The sequence below is a fragment of the Fusarium solani genome (assembly GCF_023522795.1).
Source record: "Fusarium solani strain SB1 chromosome Unknown bctg00000001, whole genome shotgun sequence".
Lineage (NCBI taxonomy): Eukaryota > Fungi > Ascomycota > Sordariomycetes > Hypocreales > Nectriaceae > Fusarium > Fusarium solani.
In genome coordinates, this window is record NW_027072156.1 from 1490 (window position 1) to 14952 (window position 13463).

The 13463-nt window shown below is 32.3% G+C and overlaps 2 protein-coding genes across 2 annotated transcripts; one reads left to right on the forward strand and one right to left on the reverse strand.

Moving 5' to 3' along the window:
• Positions 1–565: 565 nt before the first annotated feature.
• On the reverse strand, positions 566–1686 carry MRS44_002062 (uncharacterized protein; the record flags this gene model as incomplete). Its single annotated transcript, XM_065622670.1, has 2 exons — positions 566–1508; positions 1667–1686. The coding sequence occupies 2 exons, from the start codon at positions 1684–1686 to the stop codon at positions 566–568; spliced, it is 963 nt and encodes a 320-aa protein (XP_065478742.1).
• A 6653-nt stretch (positions 1687–8339) lies between these two features.
• On the forward strand, positions 8340–8834 carry MRS44_002063 (uncharacterized protein; the record flags this gene model as incomplete). The annotated part of the gene is made up of 1 exon (XM_046277424.2): positions 8340–8834. One exon carries the CDS (start codon positions 8340–8342, stop codon positions 8832–8834), a length of 495 nt encoding a protein of 164 aa, XP_046126621.1.
• Positions 8835–13463: the final 4629 nt, after the last annotated feature.

Here is a 13463-nt window from a genome sequence, read left to right on the forward strand (position 1 = left end):
TAGCTCAGATAGTTAATAGTTACTCTGTTCTAACCCTAAGAAGCCCATCTCGACCGGCATGGCCGCTTTGTTGCCCATAGTCTATAAGCCTCTTTGGCATCTCAAGGTGTATAATAACCCTAATATTAGGGATATCAATACCGAGGCCAAGAGCATTAGTTGTAACTATAACCCTGCCGTTGCTATAGAGGGTCTCCCGAGACCCTTCCATCCAGGCCTATAGACGTTCTGCCTTGCTATCGCGAGTATTAACCTTATTATAGTAGGCATCATACCCTAGGGCCTGGGCTAGGGCTTTAGTTATAGCTATAGTCTTGTAATAGACTATAGCTTTAGCTGGGCGAGGGTAAAAGGTAAGCTTACTATTAAGTAGCTGCCTTAGGGCATTCTCAGTAGACTGCAGATAGCCCGCTTTGGGAAGCAGAGGGAACTTAACTACCCTGTAGCTGATATTAGGCCGGGTTGTGGGAGCCCGGAAGATAGTGGTATCCTTGGCCTTGGTGTAAACTAGGCCTAGGAATTCACGCTCTTTAGCTATAGGCAACGTTGCAGTTAGGTATACTATCTATATGCCTCGCAAGGCCAATAGGCCTAGCTGCCTTAGCTTAGGCCTAAACCGGGGGCTGCCTTCTAGAATCGTGTGATACTTATCTATAACTATGCGGTCAAGGCGGGCTAGGGCTTGAAGGCTATCTAGATAGGCCTGGAACCGCTTTGTCATAGCTGACTCGGGCGTCATAAAGATAATAAAAGCCCCCCTCGGTGCCCTATCGGCCTGCCACTGAGCAGCGGGGATATCCATAGCTTGGCAGCGGTCTAGGAGGTTACCTAGCAGCGAGACCAGCGGCATAACTACTATAGTTATGCTATCTGGGCAGCTAGCAGCCGGCAACTGAAACAGAAGGCTCTTGCCGCCGCTAGTGGGCATGATAGCTAGGATTGGATTCCTATTACCCATAATAGCCTCTAGAATCGGCTTCTGGCCCTGCCGGAAGGTAGCGTTAGAGCCGAGCAGCCTCTGCAGCTCAAGGTCAAGGTTAACCTTGCGTAGCTGCTTCCAGCGGGCTGCTTGAAGCTCCTGGAAATGCTCAAGGTCAACGGCAGCTAGGCCTCTCTTTGAGCCCGAGGGGATAGTTGCCCTTGAGAAGCCAGGGGCAGAGGGGAAACCAAGCAACAAGTGCCACTCTTCACTAAGAAGCCGGAAGCTCTGCCTGCGCTGATAGGTCTCAAAGTGGGCTTCTGTAAGCTGCCGGCCGTAGACTAGGTTGGAAGTTATGCTGCTATGGCCGGTCTGCCTATGGAGAATAGTATCTCTTTCTCTAGGGCCCTCTTCATCAGAGCTGCTTTCGCTATCTCCGTGGTCGACTTCGCTATATAGCCCCTGGCTAGTAATAGCTGCATCACGGATATAGCGGCGGCCTAGGGCGATGGCTATATGCCGCCAGCTGCTAATAGTAAGAGACTCGATGCCGGCTAACTTGCCCCAGCGCTTAAGGACCTGGCTAAGCCTAGCCGAATTCTAAGAGCCTGCTGTAAGCCCTATATGCAGCCTAGGGCTATTAGCCTGGCTGCCTCTTAGGGCCCCAAAGGAAGAGTTTCTAGGGCTATAGAAGCCTAGCTCGGCCTGCAGCTGCTGCAGCTGGGGGTTATCCCCTAGGGCCTCTACCTTCTTGCTAGAAGCCTCATCGCTATCTAGGCCAGAGGTCTTCTAGAGAAAGGGGGAAAAAGAGCCCTGAGAGCTAGGGTCAAAGTTGGCCTGCATAGCTTCCCAGAAGGGCAAGATAAGCTAGAGATAATAGACTAAAAGGGTGCTAACCTCCTGGGGAAGAAAGCGGTGAATAACCTTGAGTCTCTCTGACCTAGAAAAGCCCTTATGAATACTAGTAACTAGTATAATTAGCCCTTGGTCTAGGAAGATATTGCGGATACCTCCTGCGGCGGTATTGTGGTGCCGAAGAGTTAAGAGCTCATTTGACCTAGCTGGAAGACCGCTGCTCAAGTAGATCAAGAAGGCTAGCAGCTTAAGCAGCTTCTCAATGCTTTGGCTATAAGAAGACATAGCCCTAGCTTCTGGGGTTATAGAAGAGCTACTAGAGCTTCTAAACCAGCGGGCCTTAAGAATAAGGTCTTCCCAGAGAAAGAAAAAAAGCCAGCTCTTAGTGCCTCCCCTAGCTACCTTATAGAGGCTATCTAAAAAGAATACCCCACTGAATTATTAGTAGGGTTATCTTGGATAGAATCCCAAGGGATAGAAGGCACTAGGGCTGGCTGGCTATCCTCTAAGGTATAGCTCTCTTGCATAAGAAGCCCCTGGAAGAGAAGAAGCCGGGCTTCGTCTAGGGCAGCTTGTAGTATATGCTGCAGGCTAGGAAGGCTAAGCCGGTTGCCTCTATAGAGGATAGTCTCCCCTTCCCAGCTGATATAGCCGGGCTGGGCCGTATTAGCCTTGGCAGCTATTCCATAGCTACGCAGCCGAAGGATAAACTGCATAGGGGTCATATCAGCCCCAGCCGGGCTATTTAGCATACACCTAGTTACGAGCTCTTACACGAGCTCAAAATAACCAGGGCTTGCCTCTCGAGCTTCTAGAAGAGAGCTTCTAAGCTCGGCATGCTGCTGGATAGCCTTATCTCTCTTTCTAGCTGCTTCCCGCAAGATAAGCAGCCTAGAAATAGATACCAAGGCAGAGAGAAAAGGGGTAAAGGTCTCAAAGCCTAGCCAAGAGCCATCAGGGGATATACTAAGCACAGTAAGAAAGGAGACCATAACGCTATCAAATTCACTATCCTTAGTCTGATGATCTAGGATCGAGATGAAAAGCGCCAAGGTCCTTTCTTTTACCCCCTTATAAAGCTCTATAACCTTATGGCTAGAGAAGTTGCCTTTAGCTAAGAGCCAGGCCTCTTCCAAGTCATTAAGGTTATCAGATAGAGCCTCATAGCTAGCTAGCTGCTGCTGGCTTGCTTTGAAAGGTGGCCTCTCTGCGGGCTCTAGGTTAAGGCAGCGGAAGGTATAGACTAGAAGCTGCTTTGCCACTATGGCATAGCGGTCTTGCGTAGCCTTCTTATACCTATAGCTAAAGGGCTTCTTTGCTGGCTGCGAGGCATCTTGCCGGTTAACCTCAAAGAGAGCATTTAGAGGAATCTCATTAGAAGCTATAAGGCCTATAGCTTCTTAAATAAGCTCCTCAAAAGCCCACAAGAGGAAAAAGCAATCTAGCTCAGAGGTCTCTTCTAGAGACTCTTTAGTTAGGGTAAGGTCAAGAGAAAGTAGCTCTCTTAGGAAGTCCTTTTCCCCACTAAAGTCAGCTAGGTGCCTTGCTGATCCTAGCCTTCGAAGCCAAGGGTTAGGAGCAGTAAAGTCATTTAGCTGCTCTATAGCCCTGGCCTCCTTGCTTCTAATAGCTAGGGCTTGGGCCTCAAAGGCAGCCTTGGCTTCTAGAAGAGAGAGAGCTTTAGAGCTGTCACTTTCTAGCAAGACCTCAAAGTATTCACTGCGAGGCCCTTGCTTGAAGAGTTGCTGATAGGCTACGCCGGCTCGCCAATAGCTTTTAGTAGCTATAGAAGGCTACGAGGCTGCTGCCTTAGAAGGCCGGCCCTTTTGACCCTTCTGTTTGACCTTGTGAAAGACCCGTAAGTGCTCTCTAATTCGGCGTAGCTGGGAGCTAATATAGAAGCAGCTAGGCTCAAAGGTATAGCGGAAGCCCTGTTGCATAGGCTCTCCAAGTTGTGAGATAGGAGGGCCTAGAGGAATAGGCTTAGGTAGTCTTATAAGGTCCTTCTGGCCCTGAAGAAGATCAAGCTTAGCAGCCTGCTCTAGGGTAGGCTTGATCTCTTGGAGGGAAAGCTGATGAGGCTGTTAGCGGAGGTGTTTTTGAATTTGGTTAAAAAGAACTACGGTTTTACAAGTCTTATAAATTAGAAGGGAAAAAGCCAGGATATAAATAAAATAATCTATAATTATAAGACTTATAGATAACTAAGATATAGATAGATAAGGCTTTTAGATAATAAAGATAGAAATAAAGATAGAAATTAGAAGTAAATAGCTAAGAAGAATTAAAGTCTTTATAAAGAGGTAAAAAAAAAAAAAATATAGAGGTTAAAGCTTATTGGCTAAGGAATTGCCTTAATTATAGCTAGCGAGGTAGTTAGTGTGGCTAGATAGCTAAGTTATGGCGGTGGTTAGGAAATTTTAGCGTAGCGCTAATTACACTAACTACCCCATTAAAATTCCTCTTTTTTATCTTTAAATAATTCTAAAAAAAATTAAGAAGTAAGATATAAGAAAAAGAACTTTATTTCTAAAATCCTTATAGCTTAAAGTTATATATATCTCTTTTGTAGAGCCTTAACCCTATAGGAACCCTCTTTTCTAAAAAACGTCGGCTAGTCGAGAAAAAAAACATCGGCTGCCCCATGGTCTGCTAGCGTAAAAAATTTCCCCCATATAAAAAAAACGTCGGTAGCTTAGCCGACGTTTTTAATAGATGATAGGGTAATTTACTTATAAGTATTATAAACTAAAGGTTTCTTAATATATAAGATAATATAATTAGAGGCTAAATTATCTTATTAAAAAGATAAAAACTATAAGAAATTAATATTAATACTTAGAATTAACTTATTAATATTAATTTCTCTAAGATAAAAAGTATTTATATAATTATTAAGTTATAAAATAACTTCCTTAAGAGTATAAATAAAAAAACTATTAATAATATATATAAATATAATAATTATTATATAAGATTAAATCTTAAAGAGAGAAAAATTAATATTTATTTATAAAATATATAAGTTAATTATAAAGATCTAAGAGAAAAAAAAATATATATATTAATTATAAAAAAGAAAAAGATTAATAATTACTAAGAAGAAATTAGCTCTTAAAGTATTATTTTATTTTTTAAAGATAGCCCTAATAAAAATACTTAAAGCTAGCTTAGTTAAATACTTAAAGATTAAGTTCTAAGTAAAACTATAATTAATTAAAGTAATAATTATTTAATTAACTTAATAATAAAATTAATTATTATCTAAGTTATGATATTATTATTAAAGGTCCTTTATAGCTATTTAATAAGCTTAAGTTATACCTAGAAGTTTTAAAGGTATTTATAAAAAAAAAAAAATAAAAAAAAATAAAAATTAAGGTTATTTATTATATTATATCTCTTATAATTATAATTATAAAAAATATAAATTTTTAACTTATTCTTAATTTTATATAATAAAATAAGATCTTAATAAGCCTAAATAATATATTAAAAATATAATACTTTATTAGCTATATAATTAATAAAAATATAATTAAGATTATAAGAGAAATAAATTAATTTAAGAATATATATTATAAAAAGAAATATAATAAAAAATAATATTAATATTTAAATAAAAAAAAATAAAAAAAAGTTATATTTAATTAGAAATTAATATTTATAATATTAAAATTACTTAAACTTAAGAATTTTAAGCCCTTAATAAAGATTAAAGTAAATAAGCTATTATAAGTATAAAAAAAATAAAAGTAATTTTATTTATATTTAAATAGCATAAAGTCCTAAGAAAATATATAAAAATATCTAGGCTTTAATTAAAAGCTATCTTAATAAAAGAAGCTATTTTAAGATAATATTAATAGTATTAAGGTAATACTTTTATACTAAAGGGATATATTAAATTAGGCCTTATATAATAGCTCTAAGGGTAATTATATACCTTTAATATTAGGCTAAGTAATCTTTAGATTATTAATATATTAGGCCTAATTAAGAATACTATATCTTAGCTTAAAAGGGAAAGAGGGGATTCCCTTAAGAATAATAATATAAGCAATATATATAGGTTTAATAATAAACCGGACTTATTAATAGATTAAGCCTATTAAAAATATTCGAAGCTAAAGAGCTAGTAGATTTTACTAGCTAACTTCCTATACCTGATACGATCCTAATACATAATCTCACGAACCGCAAATACCAAGTCCCAGCCCTCAATCAATAGTTTGACCTATCCAACTACCACCGCAATCGCCTTACAAGGACCTAGAGATAGAACAGACGCTGGGTTCCAACTCATTTTCTGCAATGTCGAAGCCGCCATTGGTTTGTAACGGACAGATAAGTCAAACGCCACCGAGTCTAAATGGTGGTCGGCTGGAAGAAGCCCAATCGATTCGGGAGTTGCTCACGGTTGTCGTATGCTAATAGATCTGATCAAGCACCCAGCTAGCTGGCGCTGGCGCAATGTAATTAGGTAGCCAGCTGGAAGTCCCTCTCATGGGGCGTTCAAATAGATCACAATATCACCAACATCAGCGACCCTTCCACCAACGGAGGTCAGATTCAACTTCTCGAGGGACGCATCCTAGAAAATTAACAGTCTGATTGAAATTTGGTCTCCAATGGAAAATTAAAGAACTGATTGAAACGGATGCATGATCCAAAAGGTGAAGATCGTCTAGACCCCTTGAATGTTTTATCGTGATTGATCTTCTACATCTGATAAGATCAGATAAACTCTGAAGTCGGGCCGAAAAGGAATTTAAGTCCATCATTGCGTCCATCAAGGTCAATGCATTCTCTACACAGAGCCGATTAGAGATCCAATTAAAGTCTCACGACATATTGTAGGCATTAGATCAAGACTATCTAAAAGCTAAGTCCCAAATTTAGATACAGAACCCTCGTCTACTGGTTGGGCGCCTACAGACATGGCAGTTGGTATAGGTCATACAAGTAGAAGAATAAAAGCAGCCAGGGTGACTGCATGGGCGGTTGTGTCCAGGAAGATCTCGCCTGTTTGGAGTCTTTGGCTCTGTTTCGCCCTCTGGACTATTCTTTTCCAACTGCTCAATCAAGTCGTCAATCTGTTTGTTCATTTCCTGATCTGTCGCAAGGACGATCTTTCCATCGACTTCAATGACATTGCCTCCATACTTCTCAACCAGTGCTGTGTCCGGGTATTTGGCAGCCATTTCATGCAATTGGTCCCAGTTTGTGACCCAGATAGCATCTTTGGGAATCTCAACTGTGTACTTGGCGCTCACAAGGCTACCAGTGAGTAGAGCCGTGAGGAGGGAGGATTCTGCCCACTTATTAGACCTTGGTTCTGGCTTCATCACAGTGAAGAGGAATGACTATACCAATTTTCATTTTTATGAAAGGTAAAGAAACTTTTTGGTGGTTATTCAACACGATAACACTGAGTAGATTGGCTGTGTAGGTGTGCCTGGCTTCAAGTAGGATTCCCTTCGCCTCGTGCAGCTTTTATACCTGAAATTCTGAAAGTGTCATATGCTAGAAACTGCGTAAATGTCATCGCTGTTGGTCGACAATGATCAAGGTTTACTAAGGTTGAGAACCAACATGCATAAATCCCTCTTAATAAGAGGACTCTGACGAAACAAAGCTTACCGCCCTTTTAATCGGTTATGTTCTTACCGGGAAGACTCTATAATAATCTAACAGATTATTCCGCCGGATAAAGGCCTATTTCTTGGTCGTATTTTTGCTTTGATATTGTTGTTTGCTACTCTACGACAGCAAATACCTCACCAACTAGTTATTAAGAGATACATAGAAAAATTGAAAGATTCGTGAGAGGGTATAAAGCTATTAGCTGAATACGAGAAACTCTCCAAAAGTTCCGTTATACTCGGCTATTGGCAAGTTTGAATCAGGTCATATCAATCAGATAAGATCCAAAATAGGAAGGTAACAACCAACATGCATATAGACTTTACGTAAAGATTTGAGCGTATTGACCAACCTGGCATGCCGAGTTCCGAGGCTGATCCGCTCGATCCACGTTTCACAATCGTACGACGGTGCTTTGCATGTTTTGTTAGAGGCGTCGCTTGTACCTTTGTATAGATCGATTATTATGCCGGGTTGTTATGGTAATATTAACTGAAAAGATTCGCTGCGACGTACAGGTCCTCTAAAGTCAGGCTCAAGCCAGCTTTACCCAAGAAAAGTTTTTCACAGATTTATGTTACTTTAGACTACTTCAGTCTTTCTTATATCCACTTCTTCCGATCGTTTAGTTTGAATTACAAGCCTTAGACCCATGAGCTGCGAAGCTTTCGAGTCATAACAGTATTTGCCTATGATGCGGACTGGACGTGCTAAAGAAGGGGCGCAGCAGTTCTAGAACTTGCTGGTTCAGCCAATTAGAAGGATCGGGGGTCCAACCAGTCTCTATCCAATCACATGTCATCACAACTGTAATCCGGCTTGTTTAAAAGATAACCCCTCTCCTTCTGGGCCTCCCTGTCGGGCTTTATCTCTTACACTTTACCACCACTCAAGGTTTACTTCAGACTCTCACATAGTCATGTCTCAATCCGATTCTCAACATCAAGGACCTACTGATCCTGACGCCACTTGCCGCGGCATTGCATACAAAGACCTTTCCCCAGAACAACAAGAAATGAGCGATATTCTATATAACATGGAGCGCCAAGACCCAGACCTCTTGGGCATCGCAGACCTTGGCCGTGACGGAGTTTTCCGCTTTCTTGATGCTGATCGCAACATCCACTATGCAATTGCTTTAAGACCTGCATTGATAAAAGCTCTTCTCGACCGCTCCCCCTATGATGAGGAGGAAGAGAAGTCCTGGCGTGGAGTTGATGGGACAAAAGTTCCTCAAGAACAGTGGTATAATCCACCCCCGGGTGTGCTTCCCCCACCACTATCGGAGGAGCATCGGAAGGAGGGTCGAATACTTAACGAGAAGTATAAAGAGAAGTTCGATAAGATTCGTGAGGATTCTAAGAATTACAAGGAACGTCTTGTCTTTATAGAGTCAGATCATAAGCTTGAATAAATATACTAGAGTTATCCTAGTCAAGAGACTCATATATGCAATAAGGAGAAATACTTCCACCTAGCCGGAGAATCGGCCAGCACCAACATCTGCGACCAACGTCAAGGTCCATCTCAGTGTTATAACTGCTAGGAGACCGGCCACAAGGCTTTTGCTTGCAGCAAGGCACAACGATGCAGTAAGTGCGCCGAGCTTGGCTAACGCTATTGAGACAGCCAGGTGATTGAGCTCAGGCGAGTGTCTTTATTATTTGCCGAACTGCCTGGAAGGTTGACCCCTTAGGTGCTAGAAGTCGAAGTGTGACTAACAGCTATTGTTGCCCCGACCGAGCATACGAAAGAGGATAAAAAAGAGCCTTATTTTCTATGAAGGGAAGCGGCACGAAGCCGGCTATAAATATGACCGCGCGGACCATAGGCTGGCCTGTGCTCGACTAATTAGAGGGCCTAGGCTTATATAATATACCCCTATTTTAACGCACTGACTAAGCTATTAAAATGTTTTTAATTTGAAATATAAATAGCCTTAAAGGCTATAAATAAAAGAAAATTTTAAAAATAGTTAGATAAAAAAATAAGCTTAAAAAGCTATTATAAATATAAATATATATTAAATTACTTATATAAGTGCTTTATAAGATAATAAAAGCTTTATTATAATTTATAATTTCTAGCTTTAATACTTTATATTAATAACTTTTTTTTTTATTCTTTTTAATAATAATAATAATAGTAGTAATAGTATAATATATATGCTTTTTTTTATTATTTTTAATTAGTTTATTATTATTTTTATTCTTATAAAATAATATAAGCTCCTATTAAGTCTAATTATGCCTTTAAGTCCTTAGGTAATGCCTAGGCCTATTTTATTAAATATATTAATTTAAGTAAGTAATATAATAATATTTTACTTTACTAATATATATTAAAATAAAATATTAAGTCTATTACTATAACAAAGTTTACTAGTAGTATTAATATTAATACTTTTATAATATATTATATTATATAAAACCCTTCTTTTAGCTAAAATATTATTCCTAAGGATAGTAAATAGGCTTAAGCTATTATAAAGGTATAAGGCAAAACCCTATATAATAATTAACCTTAAAGGGAAATAATTTAATTATAATAATAGAATTATTAATAGCGAGATTAATTACCTTAAAGTTTTTATTAAAAAAAAAACTAAGGAATTATATTTAATATTATACCTATAGAAAGCTATAACCTAGTACTTAGGTACCTATAGTTATACTAATTTAACCTATATTTCGACTAAAGGATTAATTAAATACTTTCTTTTAATAATAAGGTACTTTTTATAATAAATAATAACTTAGAAGATAATATAAGATCTTAAATTTCTATTAAAAATGCTAAAGAAATTAGATAGAGGTAAATATAAGATATCTCTTTACCTAAAGAAATATAATATAAATATTATAATAAATAAAAATAATAAAATTAGTAAATAATTATATATATTATATAATAATTTTAATAATTAGAAAAAGACCTTAAGTAAATTAAGAGAATATTAAAAGAAAAATAACTTAAGAATATATTATTAAAGTATTATATTTATAAGAAACTCTTTATAAAAAAACTTAAAATAAGTTTATTATTATATATATATTATAATTTAAAAATTAAGTTTATTAATAAAAAGTAACCTAGCTTTAATAAACTTTATTTACTTAATATAATATAATTATTAGTATTAAAGGAATATATTAAGAAAATATTATAAAAAGGATATATCTAAGAAAATATTTTATTTATTAAATATTTTATTATATTTATTTTAAAAAAAAATAAAAAACTCTATTTTTATATTAACTTTAAAATACTTAATATTATTATAATTAAGGATTATATATTATTATCTCTTATTAATAAATTAAAAAATTAATTTTTTAAAATAAAGTATTTTATAATACTTAACCTTAAAAGAGCTTATAATTTTATTTAAATTAAAGAAAGATATAAATAAAAAATTACTATTTATATTAAATATAAACTATTTAAGTATATTATTATGCCTTTTAGACTTATTAATATATTTATTATATTTTAATAAATAATTAATAATATACTATAAGAATATCTAAATATATTTATTATATATTACCTAAATAATATCTTTATTTTTTTTAATATAAAAGAAAAATATATAAAATATATCTATAAGGTATTATAAATATTATAAAATATTAATTTATTAATAAAACCTAAGAAAAATAAGTTTTATGCCTTAAAGGTAGAATTTCTTAGATATATTATTTTTTATAATAAGATATATATAGACCCTAAGAAAGTCTTAGTAATTAAAGACTAAAATAAATTAATTAATATTAAAGAAATATAAGCCTTCCTTAGTTTTATTAATAACTATTATAAATTCCTTAAAAAATTTAAGAAGATTATAATATTATTAATTAACCTTATAAAGAAAAATAAAATATTTATATTTAGAAATAAGGCATAAAAAGCCTTTTATATAATTAAAGAATTTATCTTAAGTAAATTAATATTTAAGATATTTAATTTATTTTAATTAATAAAATTTAAAATAAATATATTAGACTTTACGCTAAGAGCTTAAATTAAATAATAAGATAATAAAAGACTTTTATACTTAATAGCATTTTATTTCTATAAGCTATATAAAGTAAAACTTAATTACTTTATTTATAATAAGGAAGTCCTTATAATTATTAATACCTTTAAAGAATTTTAATATTACTTTCTTAGAAATACTTATTAAATTAAGGTATATATAAATTATAAGAATATTACTTATTTTATAAAAATATAAGAACTAAATAAATAATAATTATAATATATTAAATATCTCTTAGAATTTAATTATATTATTATTTATATTAAAAAAATAAAAAATAGCTAAGTTAATATTATTAGCTAATAACTTAACTTAGATATTAAAAAGATTAAAGCTAAAAAATACTTATTATATTTTATATTAGAAGGATACTTAAAATAAAAGTTTATTAAGTAAATATAAAAACTAATACCTTTATTAAAATACCTTATATTTATTAAAAAATATAAAAGACTAATTATAAATATTATTAATTATATATAAAAATACTAATAATAAAGTAATAAAGTTTAAACCTATAAAAAAAAGATCTTTATCCTTAATAAAATACTTTAAATTATCTTTAATTATTATTATTACTAAGCTATATAATATAATAACCTAGAAGAAATAACCTAAGTTATATAATAATATTATAATAATTATAACCTTAAGAATAAAATATAAGGAAAAATATATTAATATAAAAAATACTATAGAAAATTCTAATTATTAATATAAAAACTATTAATTTGTAAATAAAATAAAATTATAGGGGTACCTTATTAAATTAATATAATAACTTATATAATAAAATAAGGTAATTTACTCTTAAAATAAATCTAATAATATAATAAATAACTCTTAGATAATATAAAAACTAATAAATAATAAGTCTTAAATAAATTATATTATAAACTTATATGCGAGATATATAGCTACTTATTATATAAATATTAAGGAATTAATAAAACCCTAGAATAAATTAAAATAATATTTATTTTCCTTAATATAAAAAAAATTATTTTAATAATTATTAATTAATATAATCTCTATATAAAAACTAAGGCATAATATTATAAACCCTATAAAAAGCTATAACTACTCTTAGTTATATAATAACTATAGGATTTAATTATTATAAACTTTATTATAAAATTACCCCTATTAAAAAAACTAATTACTAGAAACTTTTATAATAATATCCTTATTATTATAAATAGACTTATAAAATTTTCTTATTTTATACCTTATAGAGAATTAATAATAATAAAAGAATTTACTTATTTTTTTTATTTTTATATTACTAAAATATATAATATATTACTAAAATATATAATATATTACTTAAAATTATTATAAATTAAGGATTATTATTTATATTAAAATTCTAATAAAGCCTTATAGGATATTTAGAAATTAATTATAAACTTTTTATAATATATTATAAAGAGATAAATAATTAAATTAAATATATAAATTAGATATTAAAATAATACTTTTAATACTATATTAATTATAAATAAACTAACTAGGTTAAAAAGCTATTAGCTATATAGCTAGCCTATAATATAGCTATAAATAAAAATATAAAGATTATATTAGCTTATATTAATTTTAGATTTATATTAGATATATATTATTTAATATAAGAAATTATTATTAACCCTAAAGTAATCCTTATTAGTAATTAATTAAAAAACCTATATAAAGAAATAAAAATAAAACTTAAGTTTATTAAAAATAAAATAATAAACTATATTAATAAAAAAAGAATTAAGGGATTAATTCTCTTAGAGAGAGATATAATATATTATATATTAAAAAATATTAAATTAAAATAATAAAATAAAAAACTTAATTATAAATATATTAGATTATATAAAATTAAATAAAAAATCTTAGAAAATAATTATAAATTAGACTTATTATTAAAAGTTAAATTTTATTTAATTATTTATATTTTATTACTTAAATTAATAAAAAATATTATTTAAATAAAAACTAATAATAAGCTAGAAA